Below are 16725 nucleotides of genomic sequence, written 5' to 3' on the forward strand. Positions count from 1 at the left end.
CCCCTTTCCCCCAAACATTATTGAAACTCCGCGTTGGTGAAACGCGAGATGAAAAGGGTATCCTCTGTCACGGCATTTAAACTTGCATCTATTAAAGCCTTGTTGTCACCTAAACGACATCTAGCTAGTCTAGACTGTATCGTTCGATGGATATCGAACTGCCTTATAGTCACGCCGTTGGCAAGACACGTGAAAGACGGTCGGAAAAGGAAGAGAACGAAAGTCATGTCCATTTATCTTACCTTTCCTTCTCGTCACCTTTGACCAAAAAATGAAGAAAATGTTTCGTTGCCTTCCGCATTTGCCTCAGTTGATATGTGTGTGCAAGGTGTTCTGTTGGGGATAAATGTGCACCCAGACCTACACGGAATCTCCACTTGAAAGGTCATTCTCCCCAGAGAAAATCCGATTAGTTTTTATGGTTATGGTTTGTGGTGTGTATGGTTATTCTGGTTGTTTAACCCGTCAGTTAGTGTTCAAGAATTTATTTACGCAGGTCTATCAAAAATATGACGAGTTCTGCATGTCCTTTATGTTCGACGATCAGTTTCTTCTCACAAGGTAAGTGTTTCAATTCTACCATTACTTGATTAGAAACCTTTATTCGATGTGTAAAACAGCTAGGTGAATATTTCTTTAAAAATCTTTTAGAAATTGGAACTGCCAATTGCACTGTCTGTTGACTGGCATTGTTCCAGTAAAACTATAGGCTTTTGTTTGCTTAAATACGTCATCACCGTATTCGCATCCTCTTCGTTTTTTGTTTTTGCCATTGCGTCTGCGTTGGCACAGCTTGTGGTATCGTTATTGTCTTTCATTCCAATTGCATCTGTTTGGCGTCTAGTTCTTAACGCACGAGTTGTCGAGATCGTTGTTGTATTTCTTCTCAGTTGCAAGACGATCATCTTTGGCCTTTTAAAATCTTGCCATTTTTAGCTTCGCCTTGAATTTATCTACTTCCTCAGTCATCTCAGATCGTGTTTGAATTCTAGCCTCGTAAATTATTGTTTTATTTCCGATGCGCTTAGTTCATTGAGCTGCGTTTTGGCATTGCCTACAGTAGAAAGACCACTTGGTCTGCATTCACGTTCAGTTTTTTTCTCCCGCTTTACGTTTCTTTCCAGGCCAGATTTTTCACCCTCGTCTGTTTTGGCCTTTTGGTAAGCCTGCACATAAGTTAGCTCATCTGTGTTATTCCAAAGAGCGTGAAGAATTTGAGAACGGGTGATGAGTAAATAGCTACATAGATCCCGTGTACCTGTTTTGAGAATCTTGTGTGGTTTATGAGATATTTGGTAGCTGACACCATAGGTCGAAGATGCTTGGGAAAGATTCTTTTGGTCGTATGTGAGTAAGATTTTCCACCCCTTTTTCAATACTTTTTTCAAACTTCTTCCTTGTTGAAACGCGCAGTAAAATGGGGAGGAGAAATATGTCACAACATGTTAATTGCCTAATTGCATCTTCTCTTGGTTTTTCGGCTTTCCCTTTTCGTCTCGGACCTCAATACAGCCGTCAGTGTTCTTTCCAGTTCTGATGGAACTCAGTCAATACGGATGAATTTCCACGTTCTCTTAGGTGTAGGATTTTGTTTCGACGTAGTGAACGCAAAGACAACACTGCACGTGACGCTATGTAACTTTTTTATATTGAGGCTAAATTACGAATTGTGGAATTACTGATTAATAAAGACTTAAACTGTCGTATAAACAGAAAAGACACGTGTATTCAGCAAGACACGTGAAAGACGGTCGGAAAAGGAAGAGAACGAAAGTCACGTCCATTAATCTTACCTTTCCTTCTCGTCACCTTTGACCAAAAAATTTAGAAAATATTTAGTTGCCTTCCGCGTTTATCTCAGTTGATATATGTGTCTGCAAGCTGATCTGTTGGTGATAAATGTGCACCCAGACCTACACGGAATCTCATCGTGAAAGGACACTCTCCTCAGAGAAAACTCAGTAATTTTTCATTGTGGTTTACTCGTCAATCAGTAATGCAGAATTTTATTAACGGAGGCCCATCGAGAAGATGGCGAGTTCTCCATATCCTATTTTTTTGATGATCTGTTTCTTCTCACAAGATAAGTATTTTAATTCTACCGTTACTTGATTAGTGGCTTATATTCGATGTGCGAATCAGCTAGTTGAATATTTCTTTTAAATCTTTTTGAGACTGAAATTGCATCGTCTGTTGAATAACCTTGTTGACCAGTTAAAATGGCTTAGCTTGTCTGACGAAATACGTCATCACCGTAAATTCGCTTGGTTTTCGCTGATTCGCATCCTCTTCGCTTTTGTTTTCATAGTTGCATCTGCGTTGATACCTTTGGTGGTAGGCCTATTGTTATAGTCTTTCATCCCAACTGCGTCTGTTTGGCGTTTAGTTCTTTACGAACCTTTGCGACTTCTGAATTGACACCGTTGTTGTATTTCTTCTCAGATTCAAGACTATCATCGTGGGCCTTTTCAAGTTTAGCGTTCGCAAAATGACACAATCAAAATCTGACGTAGTGTTTATTTAGTTCCTCAGACATCTAAGAGCGTGTTTAAGATCTAGCATCGTAAATTGATTTCTAAACTGCATGTTCTAGTTTTTTTCGGTTGTCCCTTTTCTTCTCGGACCTCAATACCATCGTCAGTGTTCTTTACAGTTCCGGTTGAACTCACTCAATCAGGTTGAATTTTCTCTTAGGTGTAGAGTTTTGTTTCATTATAGTGTTGCAAGAACAAACGCTACACGTGACGCTACCTAACTTTTTTATATTGAGGCCAAATTACAAATTGTAGAATTACTGAATAAGAAAGACTCAAACTGTCGAATAAACAACAAGAAAACCAGGAAACGCAGTGTTGGCATCAGTTAAGAACCTGAGTAGCACTTGATTGCTTGTCGAGGTAATTTCAAATGGTGTAATAGATCCTGATTTTTCCAACAGCAGCTTCGAGTACACAGTCGGTCCATCGTATACCTAAATATAAAAGAAACGCTGAATGTGTTGATGTCCTAAACGATTGTCTAAATCTAACTGACGTAGAGAAAATCTGCTTGGTCCTGTGTTTCAAAGAAAGCAAAAAGCAATCGGATTTTTAAACCAGATTTCACATCGATGTTCCAGCGGCAATCACTCAGATGCGAATAAACTAATGGATAGTTGGGACTTTTGATTATTCCATTAGATCCATCAAAGGTATGGTTGCATTGCGGTGTAGAAATCTGTATGAGTCAAGACGTTTCCAGCTTAATTTTTATACCATTTAATACAGGATCAATAAAAGTCATACTCTGGAGACTGTCCAGGAGAATGCAGGTTGTTCTCTAATTTCAGGTGACGTCAAATGAACCATCATTTTGTTGCTGATCGAATAGGCGACTGCCCTCCGTTGATCTTTGGCTTCCCCATCGTAAAGCACAAGACCTTCAGTACTCCATCCGTCATGAATCTGTTGATTAAAAATGGTGATAATAAAGAACGTTTAAAATTTAAAAGGATAAAAAAGAACGCGTGAATAAAAAGGGAAAAAAACTTGCGATTAGAGAGGGCGACTCAGCCAGCGGAGGTACTGTTGATACAGGTGAAGGATTTTGCCATCGACCATAATGATCATACTCAGAGGATCTCGCAGTAGTAGAAATTAATTTCATTCTCTGATACGAGAGGAAATCCGAGTTGCTTAGTACAATAGTATCTTCGCTGTTCTTCGTTTCCAAGAACCAAAAGCAGTCGGCGATATCGGGATTAGCAGAATAGGTTGGCGTTGAAATCACCCCTTCACCTTTGATATAACCTCCGCATCCTGCAGATTTAAATAAAAGTATGCACAAGAAGTATTGAATCGTATCAGATAATAGTGAATTTTATATCTACCTAGTATAAATGGTTCGCTTGTAGCGTTTATCTGAAAGTTCCACAAAATGGATGTTGGAATTTAATCGAGTTAATTTTCAATCACTCTACTTACACTCGAGTAGACGGCAGTGATTCCATATGTCACATCATAATAGGATGGAAATTCTACATAAAGCTCGTTAGACGATGATCGTACGGAAAATGGACTTAGTGAACCGCTTCGGGATAACAGAAGAGGACTGGTGGAGTAAGGTCCGTCATAGATCTGGAGATAAATGTTGATATAGATCAGGTGCTGGATCGTGGCTGCAATTTAAAAGGTGAACTGATGTATCATATGATGTTACTTTAACAAAGTGTTTGTTTTCGGAAGTGACGCATTTTTCAAACGTGAGCCAAATTTGGTGATTGGGTTCTACCGATATCAAAACGGCCGTTTTACGGACAATATCGGACATTCTATCAGATCTAATTTCATTTACAGGCTTGGGGATAATCAGCGACGAAAAATTTCCCGATGAATTTGTGAATTGCTGACACATGTTGTCGTAACCTGCAGGTACAAGAAAGAATAAAGTAAATGGTTTACCGAGACAATCGAAATTTCCATTGCAAACGAGTTCGTTGGGTATGCACTGCCGACCGCATTTAAATCCATCTTTGCATACCTATTAAAAAAGAATCACCGTGAAAATCCAACTCCCAAAAAAAGAAATGGATATGGGTAATCTCTTTCTGGGTCGGAATACTGGAGAACAAAATAACCTTACCTGATCGCAGTATTGTTCATCTCGGTCATTTCTACAGTGATTTTGTCCGTCACATACATAGCTGTGGTCGGACGGCCAACAGCCATTGTACTCACAGTAGAAATGTTTTCTTTGACATCTCCATATCTCATTTGAATCAAGTGAATTGTTTGCAACTATTGTTCCCAAACGAATATGAGTGTTAGTACTTATACAACTAAATTTTATAAAATGAATATTGAATGTTCACACGCAACCTAATAAAATTAAAATTTCAAATGAAATATTTTGGGAAAATTCCTCATAAACCTTCGTTTCCTTTTGCAAGTATCTCCAATGAAGTAGAAGGCCCATTCCAAGTGTCCGTGTACTGGGAATGGATGTGTACACGGAATATCCCTCTGCTTAAGAACTTGTTTAGTACTAGTTTGTTTTTCTATAGAGTCTCGTGTTTCAGCAGCTGTAATTATGTGTCTTTTTTGTATAGTAATGAACAAAATAATCGCTTTTCAAAGCATCTTGTTATCTACAGAACATTTTCATCGCACTTCATCGTAGATTCACATAAAGCAAAGTCATTCAAACCTAACCCAAAACCAAACACATTTCAAAAGAGAGGCAGAAACGGAAAGGGTTTGAATGTATCGGACGGCCATCAATGTTTCAAATGCAGTGACAGAGGATACCCTTTTGACCCCGCGTTTCACCAACGAGGAGTTTCAATAATGTTTGGGGACAAAGGGCGGAAAGAAAAAAGGCTTACGCTTTACGAAACGTAAGCCTTTTCTCTTTTCCCCTACTCGATCAGGTCGCAAACTTATTATCTAATTGACCTTATTCTAAATTGCTCTTGTGTCCTTCGTCCAAAGCATCCGCTGATACTCGACTTTATAGTGTGACTTGAACAGTAATCTCAGCCGAATCCTACAGCGTGATTGCGGCTGAATTGATTAATGTTGACTCAAGCCGGCTTCAGAAAAAGACCTGCCCGTCTCTGCAGGCCCCTTTCGCCGCTGTTCCTTCGCGGACATTCGCCCATAAGACGACCGGGACTAGATCGGCTGACGTCTGGCTACCGTCAGTCACACAGACACGGTCGTATCTCACTGTCCAGACACTGGACTATTCCCAGCCCAACTGCAATGGCTAAATTAAAATTACCTTGAATTCCCGTCTCTCTGCAGTGACCAATTTCGTCCCGAATCTATAACCTATAGTGACCTAAGAAGCCAAAGAATTAAAAAAACACAGGTATGGAAATAAGGAGGAAGAAAATAGGCGTTCCTTGATTGAAATTAAATGAAAATTAGAATTTTTCTTACCTTCATTTAATTGAAAACTAAATAGCCTTTTTTCTTTCTCCTTATTTCAATTCGGTTAGTTCCACCTTTGTGTCTGTCGTGCAAGTATTCTTTATACTTGGATTTAACAGTGTGACTTGAACGGCAATGGAAATCAGTCCCCATAGGTGTTGCCCCCTTACGAACCCACCTTTTTACAGTGCTAGGTCGTGGTTGGCCCCTTGGCTAAACCTGCAGGAAATCGATCGACCGATCTGATTTCTCAGCTGACTTCCACTACAGTTGACTCAAGCCGGCCTTGGAAAGAGTCGAATGATGACGGCTGTTCGTCCGTCTCTTTAACGTCTCTTTCGCCGCTGTTCCTTCGCGGACATTCGCCCATAAGACGACCGTGACTATATCGGCTGACGTCTGGGTACCGTCAGTCACACAGACACGGTCGTATCTCACTGTCCAGACACTGGGGTATTCCCAACCCAATTGGAATGGCTAAATTAAACTTACCTTGAATTCCCGTCTCTCTGCAGTGACCAATTTCGACACGAATCTATAACCTATAGTGACCTAAGAAGCCAAAGAATTAAAAAACACAGGTATGGAAATAAGGAGGAAGAAAATAGGCGTTCCTTGATTGAAATTAAATGAAAATTAGAATTTTTCTTACCTTCATTTAATTGAAAACTAAATAGCCTTTTTTCTTTCTCCTTATTTCAATTCGGTTAGTTCCACCTTTGTGTCTGTCGTGCAAGTATTCTTTATACTTGGATTTAACAGTGTGACTTGAACGGCAATGGAAATCAGTCCCCATAGGTGTTGCCCCCTTACGAACCCACCTTTTTACAGTGCTAGGTCGTGGTTGGCCCCTTTGGCTAAACCTGCAGGAAATCGATCGACCGATCTGATTTCTCAGCTGACTTCCACTACAGTTGACTCAAGCCGGCCTTGGAAAGAGTCGAATGATGACGGCTGTTCGTCCGTCTCTTTAACGTCTCTTTCGCCGCTGTCCCTTCGCGGACATTCGCCCATAAGACGACCGTGACTATATCGGCTGACGTCTGGGTACCGTCAGTCACACAAACACAGTCGTATCTCACTGTCCAGACACCGAGGTATCACCAGCCCAATTGGTAATACACAAATCATACTTACCTCGAATTCCTGTCTCTGACAAAACATGGGGATAGACAGAACTTCTCCCGTTCAAATTGTCGACATCAGTAGAAGAAATAACTTCGCGCTTTCGAGCCGAATACCAATGGTAAACCGTTAAGGCAGACACTCCTGCAGCAGTGATTCCAAAGATTACTCGATTCATTTTTGCGTTGAAGAATCAAGTAGGATGGATCACTAAATCTTGGTATGAACACTGATCACTAAAACTTGGTCTGAGTACTGATCACGAAAACTTGGAAAGCTGGAAATAAAGATAAAATAAAATCAAACATTTTTTCCTATATACAATAGGTCCAGATGAAGGACAGAGCAAAGCTCCTGGCCTCTGATTTTTGTATTTTCGACGGGAATTTTTTTTTAAATGACACTTGCTGGCTATTTTTTAAATTAAGGTTATTGAAAAAACATTGTTCAATCGTTTAATGTAGATATTTAAGTTTTTTTCGTAAGTTATTGCATTAAAGGCAAGGCACTTTCAAAGTTTTGGGAGCGGACGATCGATCTAACTTTGTATTATGCGCGGATTGAGGTCTCCTCTATAGGGGTGCTGGGCCACAACCTCTATGGTGCATAAAGGCCGCACAAGGAAGGTGGTGCATTAGGGAATATGTACAAGTTAAGCTAGTTGCGTTAGGGAACCACCTTTTTTCTAACAATTTGTCGAGTTGTTGTGCTTAAGCAATCGACTCGTTGGATAAAATCAAATTGTCAGTTACGAAAAAGATTGATTGAAAACAGCGCCCAAAAACAGTTGACAATCACTGTTTTGACGTCATACATGAAGGTTAGTCTAAGCAGTCTTCTCTCACTTTCATTTACGACCAAAACAGCACACGTGCAGCTGCTCACTGCTCAGTGTTGGTTCAATTTGGTCCAGTGTACAGTACATAAACATATCGTTTCGTTCATCGCCACTTGAATTATAGTGTCAACCAAGTTTACCTCGCTATGAAGGATAAAAAGATTAGCAAGCTTGTTGCTGATTCAGCAGCGTTCATCAGAAATGCGCAAATGCAGGTAAGAGTTATAAGTTGACGAAAGAAAATGACCGGTACCTGTGCTTGGTAAAAGCGCCTTATAATAATTTTATTTGTAAATATTTAGGATGTTGCTGATGTCGTTTACACGGTTAGGGATGTCGTTGACGAAATTAGAGATCAAGCTACAAAGCAGAGACTCAGAGTTTTACCTTATGAAATAAAAATGATGGAACCATCACCGGTGGTGATGGACAATGAATGAATGTGAACAATCGTAATATTATCAATATTAGACAGACGGTGTTCGGTTAATGTATTCTGATGAGTATGGCGCAAAAGCTTGACTGGGTGAATTCACTATGCATTGGCACGTAAAAGTAATTGTTAAACAATAATAGTTGCTAAGATGTGCGAGTCCCGATAGATGTTCAACCACTCTAGCGGGAGAAACCGTAAGTCACACCAGGTAACCGAGATTAGACGTCCGTGAAAGTGCACCTGGTGGTGAATGTTGTAAACTCGATCCAATCGTTATCGACGTCGCCACCCACCAAATCCACCTATAAGGGAGACACTGGAGACGAAGATGCGGAACATTATTGGAATTTGATGACGTCAATTCCTCTATTAGGTAGAAGTGGGTGTCTCTCGCCGCTTCTACCTGAAGAGTCCCAAAGTGGACGAAGAAAGTGGTCGAAATTGGTCACTGCAGAGAGACGGGAATTCAAGGTAAGATTAATTTAGCCATTCCAATTGGGTTGGGAATATCCCAGTGTCTGGACAGTGAGATACGACCGTGTCTGTGTGACTAACGGTAGCCAGACGTCAGCCGATCTAGTCACGGTCGTCTTATGGGCGAATGTCCGCTAAAACAGCGGCGAAAGAGGCATGGACGGACGAATGAAGATGGGATTACCCTCTTTCTAAAGCCGGCTTGAACCAACGGTAGTGGGCTGGGACTGATTTCCATTGCCGTTCAAGTATCAAGTCACACTGTTAACTCAAGGAAAACGAAGAAGTGCACAACAGACACTGGGACGGAACCAACCGAATTGACGCAAGGAAAAAAGGTGAATATTTGTTCTTAGGTTTTTTCTTCTTTCCTCTGTCGTCTTGTTTCTTAGGCAAAGTCTCTGTGTCCAAGTAGTGGGATACGACTATTGGCTTTGTGAATGGCCACAAGCAAAGTCATGTAGTGGTCTGATGGGCGAATGTCCGCGAAGGAACAGCGGCGAAAGGGGCCTGCAGAGACGGACAGGTCTCTTTCTGAAGCCGGCTTGAGTCAACACTAATCAATTCAGCCGCAATCACGCTGTAGGATTCGGCTGAGATTACTGTTCAAGTCACCCTGCAAAGTCCAGTCTCAGCGGATGCTTTGGACGAAGGACACAAGAGCAATTTAGAATAAGGTCAATTAGATAATAAGTTTGCGACCCGAAGTTCGAGTAGGGGAAAGAGAAAAGGCTTACGTTTCGTAAAGCGTAAGCCTTTTTCTTTTCCGCCCCTTTTCCCCAAACATTATTGAAACTCCGCGTTGGTGAAACGCGAGATGAAAAGGGTATCCTCTGTCACGGCATTTAAACTTGCATCTATTAAAGCCTTGTTGTCACCTAAACGACATCTAGCTAGTCTAGACTGTATCGTTCGATGGATATCGAACTGCCTTATAGTCACGCCGTTGGCAAGACACGTGAAAGACGGTCGGAAAAGGAAGAGAACGAAAGTCATGTCCATTTATCTTACCTTTCCTTCTCGTCACCTTTGACCAAAAAATGAAGAAAATGTTTCGTTGCCTTCCGCATTTGCCTCAGTTGATATGTGTGTGCAAGGTGTTCTGTTGGGGATAAATGTGCACCCAGACCTACACGGAATCTCCACTTGAAAGGTCATTCTCCCCAGAGAAAATCCGATTAGTTTTTATGGTTATGGTTTGTGGTGTGTATGGTTATTCTGGTTGTTTAACCCGTCAGTTAGTGTTCAAGAATTTATTTACGCAGGTCTATCAAAAATATGACGAGTTCTGCATGTCCTTTATGTTCGACGATCAGTTTCTTCTCACAAGGTAAGTGTTTCAATTCTACCATTACTTGATTAGAAACCTTTATTCGATGTGTAAAACAGCTAGGTGAATATTTCTTTAAAAATCTTTTAGAAATTGGAACTGCCAATTGCACTGTCTGTTGACTGGCATTGTTCCAGTAAAACTATAGGCTTTTGTTTGCTTAAATACGTCATCACCGTATTCGCATCCTCTTCGTTTTTTGTTTTTGCCATTGCGTCTGCGTTGGCACAGCTTGTGGTATCGTTATTGTCTTTCATTCCAATTGCATCTGTTTGGCGTCTAGTTCTTAACGCACGAGTTGTCGAGATCGTTGTTGTATTTCTTCTCAGTTGCAAGACGATCATCTTTGGCCTTTTAAAATCTTGCCATTTTTAGCTTCGCCTTGAATTTATCTACTTCCTCAGTCATCTCAGATCGTGTTTGAATTCTAGCCTCGTAAATTATTGTTTTATTTCCGATGCGCTTAGTTCATTGAGCTGCGTTTTGGCATTGCCTACAGTAGAAAGACCACTTGGTCTGCATTCACGTTCAGTTTTTTTCTCCCGCTTTACGTTTCTTTCCAGGCCAGATTTTTCACCCTCGTCTGTTTTGGCCTTTTGGTAAGCCTGCACATAAGTTAGCTCATCTGTGTTATTCCAAAGAGCGTGAAGAATTTGAGAACGGGTGATGAGTAAATAGCTACATAGATCCCGTGTACCTGTTTTGAGAATCTTGTGTGGTTTATGAGATATTTGGTAGCTGACACCATAGGTCGAAGATGCTTGGGAAAGATTCTTTTGGTCGTATGTGAGTAAGATTTTCCACCCTTTTTTCAATACTTTTTTCAAACTTCTTCCTTGTTGAAACGCGCAGTAAAATGGGGAGGAGAAATATGTCACAACATGTTAATTGCCTAATTGCATCTTCTCTTGGTTTTTCGGCTTTCCCTTTTCGTCTCGGACCTCAATACAGCCGTCAGTGTTCTTTCCAGTTCTGATGGAACTCAGTCAATACGGATGAATTTCCACGTTCTCTTAGGTGTAGGATTTTGTTTCGACGTAGTGAACGCAAAGACAACACTGCACGTGACGCTATGTAACTTTTTTATATTGAGGCTAAATTACGAATTGTGGAATTACTGATTAATAAAGACTTAAACTGTCGTATAAACAGAAAAGACACGTGTATTCAGCAAGACACGTGAAAGACGGTCGGAAAAGGAAGAGAACGAAAGTCACGTCCATTAATCTTACCTTTCCTTCTCGTCACCTTTGACCAAAAAATTTAGAAAATATTTAGTTGCCTTCCGCGTTTATCTCAGTTGATATATGTGTCTGCAAGCTGATCTGTTGGTGATAAATGTGCACCCAGACCTACACGGAATCTCATCGTGAAAGGACACTCTCCTCAGAGAAAACTCAGTAATTTTTCATTGTGGTTTACTCGTCAATCAGTAATGCAGAATTTTATTAACGGAGGCCCATCGAGAAGATGGCGAGTTCTCCATATCCTATTTTTTTGATGATCTGTTTCTTCTCACAAGATAAGTATTTTAATTCTACCGTTACTTGATTAGTGGCTTATATTCGATGTGCGAATCAGCTAGTTGAATATTTCTTTTAAATCTTTTTGAGACTGAAATTGCATCGTCTGTTGAATAACCTTGTTGACCAGTTAAAATGGCTTAGCTTGTCTGACGAAATACGTCATCACCGTAAATTCGCTTGGTTTTCGCTGATTCGCATCCTCTTCGCTTTTGTTTTCATAGTTGCATCTGCGTTGATACCTTTGGTGGTAGGCCTATTGTTATAGTCTTTCATCCCAACTGCGTCTGTTTGGCGTTTAGTTCTTTACGAACCTTTGCGACTTCTGAATTGACACCGTTGTTGTATTTCTTCTCAGATTCAAGACTATCATCGTGGGCCTTTTCAAGTTTAGCGTTCGCAAAATGACACAATCAAAATCTGACGTAGTGTTTATTTAGTTCCTCAGACATCTAAGAGCGTGTTTAAGATCTAGCATCGTAAATTGATTTCTAAACTGCATGTTCTAGTTTTTTTCGGTTGTCCCTTTTCTTCTCGGACCTCAATACCATCGTCAGTGTTCTTTACAGTTCCGGTTGAACTCACTCAATCAGGTTGAATTTTCTCTTAGGTGTAGAGTTTTGTTTCATTATAGTGTTGCAAGAACAAACGCTACACGTGACGCTACCTAACTTTTTTATATTGAGGCCAAATTACAAATTGTAGAATTACTGAATAAGAAAGACTCAAACTGTCGAATAAACAACAAGAAAACCAGGAAACGCAGTGTTGGCATCAGTTAAGAACCTGAGTAGCACTTGATTGCTTGTCGAGGTAATTTCAAATGGTGTAATAGATCCTGATTTTTCCAACAGCAGCTTCGAGTACACAGTCGGTCCATCGTATACCTAAATATAAAAGAAACGCTGAATGTGTTGATGTCCTAAACGATTGTCTAAATCTAACTGACGTAGAGAAAATCTGCTTGGTCCTGTGTTTCAAAGAAAGCAAAAAGCAATCGGATTTTTAAACCAGATTTCACATCGATGTTCCAGCGGCAATCACTCAGATGCGAATAAACTAATGGATAGTTGGGACTTTTGATTATTCCATTAGATCCATCAAAGGTATGGTTGCATTGCGGTGTAGAAATCTGTATGAGTCAAGACGTTTCCAGCTTAATTTTTATACCATTTAATACAGGATCAATAAAAGTCATACTCTGGAGACTGTCCAGGAGAATGCAGGTTGTTCTCTAATTTCAGGTGACGTCAAATGAACCATCATTTTGTTGCTGATCGAATAGGCGACTGCCCTCCGTTGATCTTTGGCTTCCCCATCGTAAAGCACAAGACCTTCAGTACTCCATCCGTCATGAATCTGTTGATTAAAAATGGTGATAATAAAGAACGTTTAAAATTTAAAAGGATAAAAAAAGAACGCGTGAATAAAAAGGGGGAAAAAACTTGCGATTAGAGAGGGCGACTCAGCCAGCGGAGGTACTGTTGATACAGGTGAAGGATTTTGCCATCGACCATAATGATCATACTCAGAGGATCTCGCAGTAGTAGAAATTAATTTCATTCTCTGATACGAGAGGAAATCCGAGTTGCTTAGTACAATAGTATCTTCGCTGTTCTTCGTTTCCAAGAACCAAAAGCAGTCGGCGATATCGGGATTAGCAGAATAGGTTGGCGTTGAAATCACCCCTTCACCTTTGATATAACCTCCGCATCCTGCAGATTTAAATAAAAGTATGCACAAGAAGTATTGAATCGTATCAGATAATAGTGAATTTTATATCTACCTAGTATAAATGGTTCGCTTGTAGCGTTTATCTGAAAGTTCCACAAAATGGATGTTGGAATTTAATCGAGTTAATTTTCAATCACTCTACTTACACTCGAGTAGACGGCAGTGATTCCATATGTCACATCATAATAGGATGGAAATTCTACATAAAGCTCGTTAGACGATGATCGTACGGAAAATGGACTTAGTGAACCGCTTCGGGATAACAGAAGAGGACTGGTGGAGTAAGGTCCGTCATAGATCTGGAGATAAATGTTGATATAGATCAGGTGCTGGATCGTGGCTGCAATTTCAAAAGGTGAACTGATGTATCATATGATGTTACTTTAACAAAGTGTTTGTTTTCGGAAGTGACGCATTTTTCAAACGTGAGCCAAATTTGGTGATTGGGTTCTACCGATATCAAAACGGCCGTTTTACGGACAATATCGGACATTCTATCAGATCTAATTTCATTTACAGGCTTGGGGATAATCAGCGACGAAAAATTTCCCGATGAATTTGTGAATTGCTGACACATGTTGTCGTAACCTGCAGGTACAAGAAAGAATAAAGTAAATGGTTTACCGAGACAATCGAAATTTCCATTGCAAACGAGTTCGTTGGGTATGCACTGCCGACCGCATTTAAATCCATCTTTGCATACCTATTAAAAAAGAATCACCGTGAAAATCCAACTCCCAAAAAAGAAATGGATATGGGTAATCTCTTTCTGGGTCGGAATACTGGAGAACAAAATAACCTTACCTGATCGCAGTATTGTTCATCTCGGTCATTTCTACAGTGATTTTGTCCGTCACATACATAGCTGTGGTCGGACGGCCAACAGCCATTGTACTCACAGTAGAAATGTTTTCTTTGACATCTCCATATCTCATTTGAATCAAGTGAATTGTTTGCAACTATTGTTCCCAAACGAATATGAGTGTTAGTACTTATACAACTAAATTTTATAAAATGAATATTGAATGTTCACACGCAACCTAATAAAATTAAAATTTGAAATGAAATATTTTGGGAAAATTCCTCATAAACCTTCGTTTCCTTTTGCAAGTATCTCCAATGAAGTAGAAGGCCCATTCCAAGTGTCCGTGTACTGGGAACTCATTTCAAGTCTGTATTTGCGACACTTGTCTAATGGTTTCCAATCAATCGGGCATGTCTGTTGATTAGCTGGTAAAACCATTGTGAACAGGTTATCGTCATTTGCGTGTTGTCTCAAACAACTTCGCGGAATCTTGATGGTACTAACATTGTGTCTTAGACTATCGACAAATCCATCCTTAATTGAAAAATCCAATCATCTTCAGAAGTCGGTGTGGTATACGATCGCCATCATAAAAATACCTGGAATATTTTCAGGTTCAAAGATGTCATCTGAGGTTCGCAACCAGAATTATCCTTCCAATTCAATTTCCATAAATCTCCATTCGCCACGGCAGTTAGTAACGATTTCATGCTCGGATCTTCACTAATCTGTCCACAATCATTTCGATAAACACACTGTGACACGATAGGCTACTAAAAGTTACCTTTGGTGGAACTACGATTTCTGTTCGTAAGGTTTTTCCTCTGAGCGATTGATAATTTGGGATGACTTGCACGACGTAAGATCGGCATTGAGTCAGACTTTTGGTCAAATGAAAATTGCAAGGATCTTTCTTTCCAGTTGCAGAGATAGACGGTGGAGAAAGGACGATCGAGTACAAAGTTTTTGAACTCTTTTTCATGCACCTTTGAGGTACAGTTAAAAGAGTTTCTGCCGGCCATTTGTCTTCGTCACCGGACTGGTATACTCTGATCCATACACCTGTACTGAATTTCAAACACTCGGCCGAGGGCATGGGCCAATTGATTTCAATTGATTCTTTGCTAGTGAATAGAGCGGTTAATGACGATCCGTTAAGGCTCGAGTTTAAATCTATTAATAAAGAAATCAATTATTGTAGTCTTAAATTTTCTGGAGCATAGAATTGTGTAATGTTTACCATCGATGTTATTGATATCAACCAAATGAGCTAATGAACACTTGACTACTCCTTTAAGCGTGTCCACCATATTCTTCCCTTGTTGAAGGATTTCTGAAATCCCAAGGAAACACAAACAACAAATGTGAATACATTCAAAAAGCACAGCAGTATGTGTTTTAACAAATTACCTTTCGTTGCTTGTTTGCTGCTCTCGATGGTCACATATTTATCGGTATCACTTACAGGGGTGGTAGTGGCATTTGGTAAAAATGATGTTGATGAAAGGAACGACCTGACAGACGGATCTTGTACCAAGATTTCTTTAATTGGTGCGAATAAATCGTTGGATTGGTTCGAAAGAGCTGACACTATAGCCCTGAATGCCTTTTCCATTGTTTCCAAGCGATCCACTAACGATAGTTGGCCTTCCGGCGTGCCAGGAATAACCGGAGCTGCTGTTAGGGGTCCTTCGTTTTGCTTAAGGTCCACTGTTGCTTGCCCAATCACATTGGATCTACTGTAAACGAAAAAAAAGACGAAGAAAATCAGTCGCAACTTCATGGCCACGAAGTTCTTTTTTTTGCCGAAGAAGCTTCGCTACGTTAGTAGCTAACGGTTTCAAATTTTGACTGAGGCAAATCCGACTTTCCACTGTCCTTATGGCCAATGGATGATCGTAGAGTCCTGCAGTTCGTATTTTTTTCTTACTAATTGGCGCGAAAGATAGCGGCAACTGTAAGTTGCTCTCAGGTTTCATGGCTTGTTTCATATCAGATAGGATTCTGTGTATACAACTGAATTTCATTTTCTATTTCAAAGTCCACTAGGCCAAAGAGGACGTTCTTTTAAATATTTTGTATTCAATAAAGAGTCCATTTTTTTGTGCCCCAACGGAACCCATTCGTCCTTCCACTGAGGATCCAATTCAAAACTTCAACCATAGCAGCACATTGCTTTGAATTTAACTATACGGATCATGGACTTTTAAAGTTTAAGAGTTCAAACTAAAGATGAGGTATTGCCAATTTGTGCGGGACAAGCGGAATTTAATTGTGGCCCGATTTTGACGTGATTGTGCTTGACGTTTGCTGAATATATGAATGACTTGAGTTTCACAACATCGATTGTGGTAGTGTTTGCAGTTCCGCTAAATTTGGAGTCAACGTCCGAACTCGAGTTACGCACGCGTCGTTTATCGTGCTGTGTTATTGTACAGAATATGCGTTTTTTTATCCTCACTTTGCTTAGACTATCAAGCCCCAACTAGTGACGATATCAAGTTTAAAAGAATGATACATTACCTAAAGAAATATTGCCATTAAATCC

General features: G+C 40.2%; 2 protein-coding genes and 2 long non-coding RNA genes across 5 annotated transcripts; 2 read left to right on the forward strand and 2 right to left on the reverse strand.

The window, feature by feature from the left end:
* The first annotated feature begins 11 nt into the window (after positions 1 to 11).
* LOC123471427 lies at positions 12 to 561 on the forward strand. Its single transcript, XR_006645866.1, has 2 exons — positions 12 to 384; positions 497 to 561. It is a non-coding gene; the product is annotated as an uncharacterized LOC123471427 (long non-coding RNA).
* A 2181-nt stretch (positions 562 to 2742) lies between these two features.
* LOC123471064 (cubilin-like) lies at positions 2743 to 7215 on the reverse strand. Its single transcript, XM_045171931.1, has 13 exons — positions 7050 to 7215; positions 6816 to 6955; positions 6405 to 6464; positions 5761 to 5820; positions 4909 to 5035; positions 4621 to 4775; positions 4198 to 4518; positions 3963 to 4115; positions 3869 to 3899; positions 3532 to 3797; positions 3285 to 3443; positions 3034 to 3216; positions 2743 to 2971 (listed from the first exon to the last, which is right to left on the reverse strand). The coding sequence occupies exons 1-13, from the start codon at positions 7213 to 7215 to the stop codon at positions 2810 to 2812; spliced, it is 1983 nt and encodes a 660-aa protein (XP_045027866.1). The 3' UTR covers positions 2743 to 2809.
* Positions 7216 to 7445: 230 nt separating this feature from the next.
* Positions 7446 to 13073, forward strand: LOC123471425. 2 transcript variants are annotated; one of them, XR_006645864.1, is made up of 4 exons: positions 7446 to 8090; positions 8178 to 8782; positions 10051 to 10115; positions 10679 to 13073. It is a non-coding gene; the product is annotated as an uncharacterized LOC123471425 (long non-coding RNA). The 2 variants fall into 2 exon arrangements; XR_006645863.1 differs by lacking the exons at positions 10051 to 10115; positions 10679 to 13073 and adding an exon at positions 9178 to 9501 and having other exon boundaries at positions 7450 to 8090.
* LOC116921993 lies at positions 12297 to 16039 on the reverse strand. Its single transcript, XM_045172674.1, has 13 exons — positions 15588 to 16039; positions 15418 to 15510; positions 14962 to 15350; positions 14777 to 14905; positions 14465 to 14711; positions 14177 to 14331; positions 13755 to 14075; positions 13519 to 13671; positions 13425 to 13455; positions 13088 to 13353; positions 12839 to 12997; positions 12588 to 12770; positions 12297 to 12525 (listed from the first exon to the last, which is right to left on the reverse strand). Exons 1-13 carry the CDS (start codon positions 15958 to 15960, stop codon positions 12364 to 12366), a joined length of 2661 nt encoding a protein of 886 aa, XP_045028609.1. The 5' UTR covers positions 15961 to 16039; the 3' UTR covers positions 12297 to 12363.
* Positions 16040 to 16725: the final 686 nt, after the last annotated feature.

The sequence above is a fragment of the Daphnia magna genome, linkage group LG4, assembly GCF_020631705.1.
Source record: "Daphnia magna isolate NIES linkage group LG4, ASM2063170v1.1, whole genome shotgun sequence".
NCBI classification, from domain to species: domain Eukaryota; kingdom Metazoa; phylum Arthropoda; class Branchiopoda; order Diplostraca; family Daphniidae; genus Daphnia; species Daphnia magna.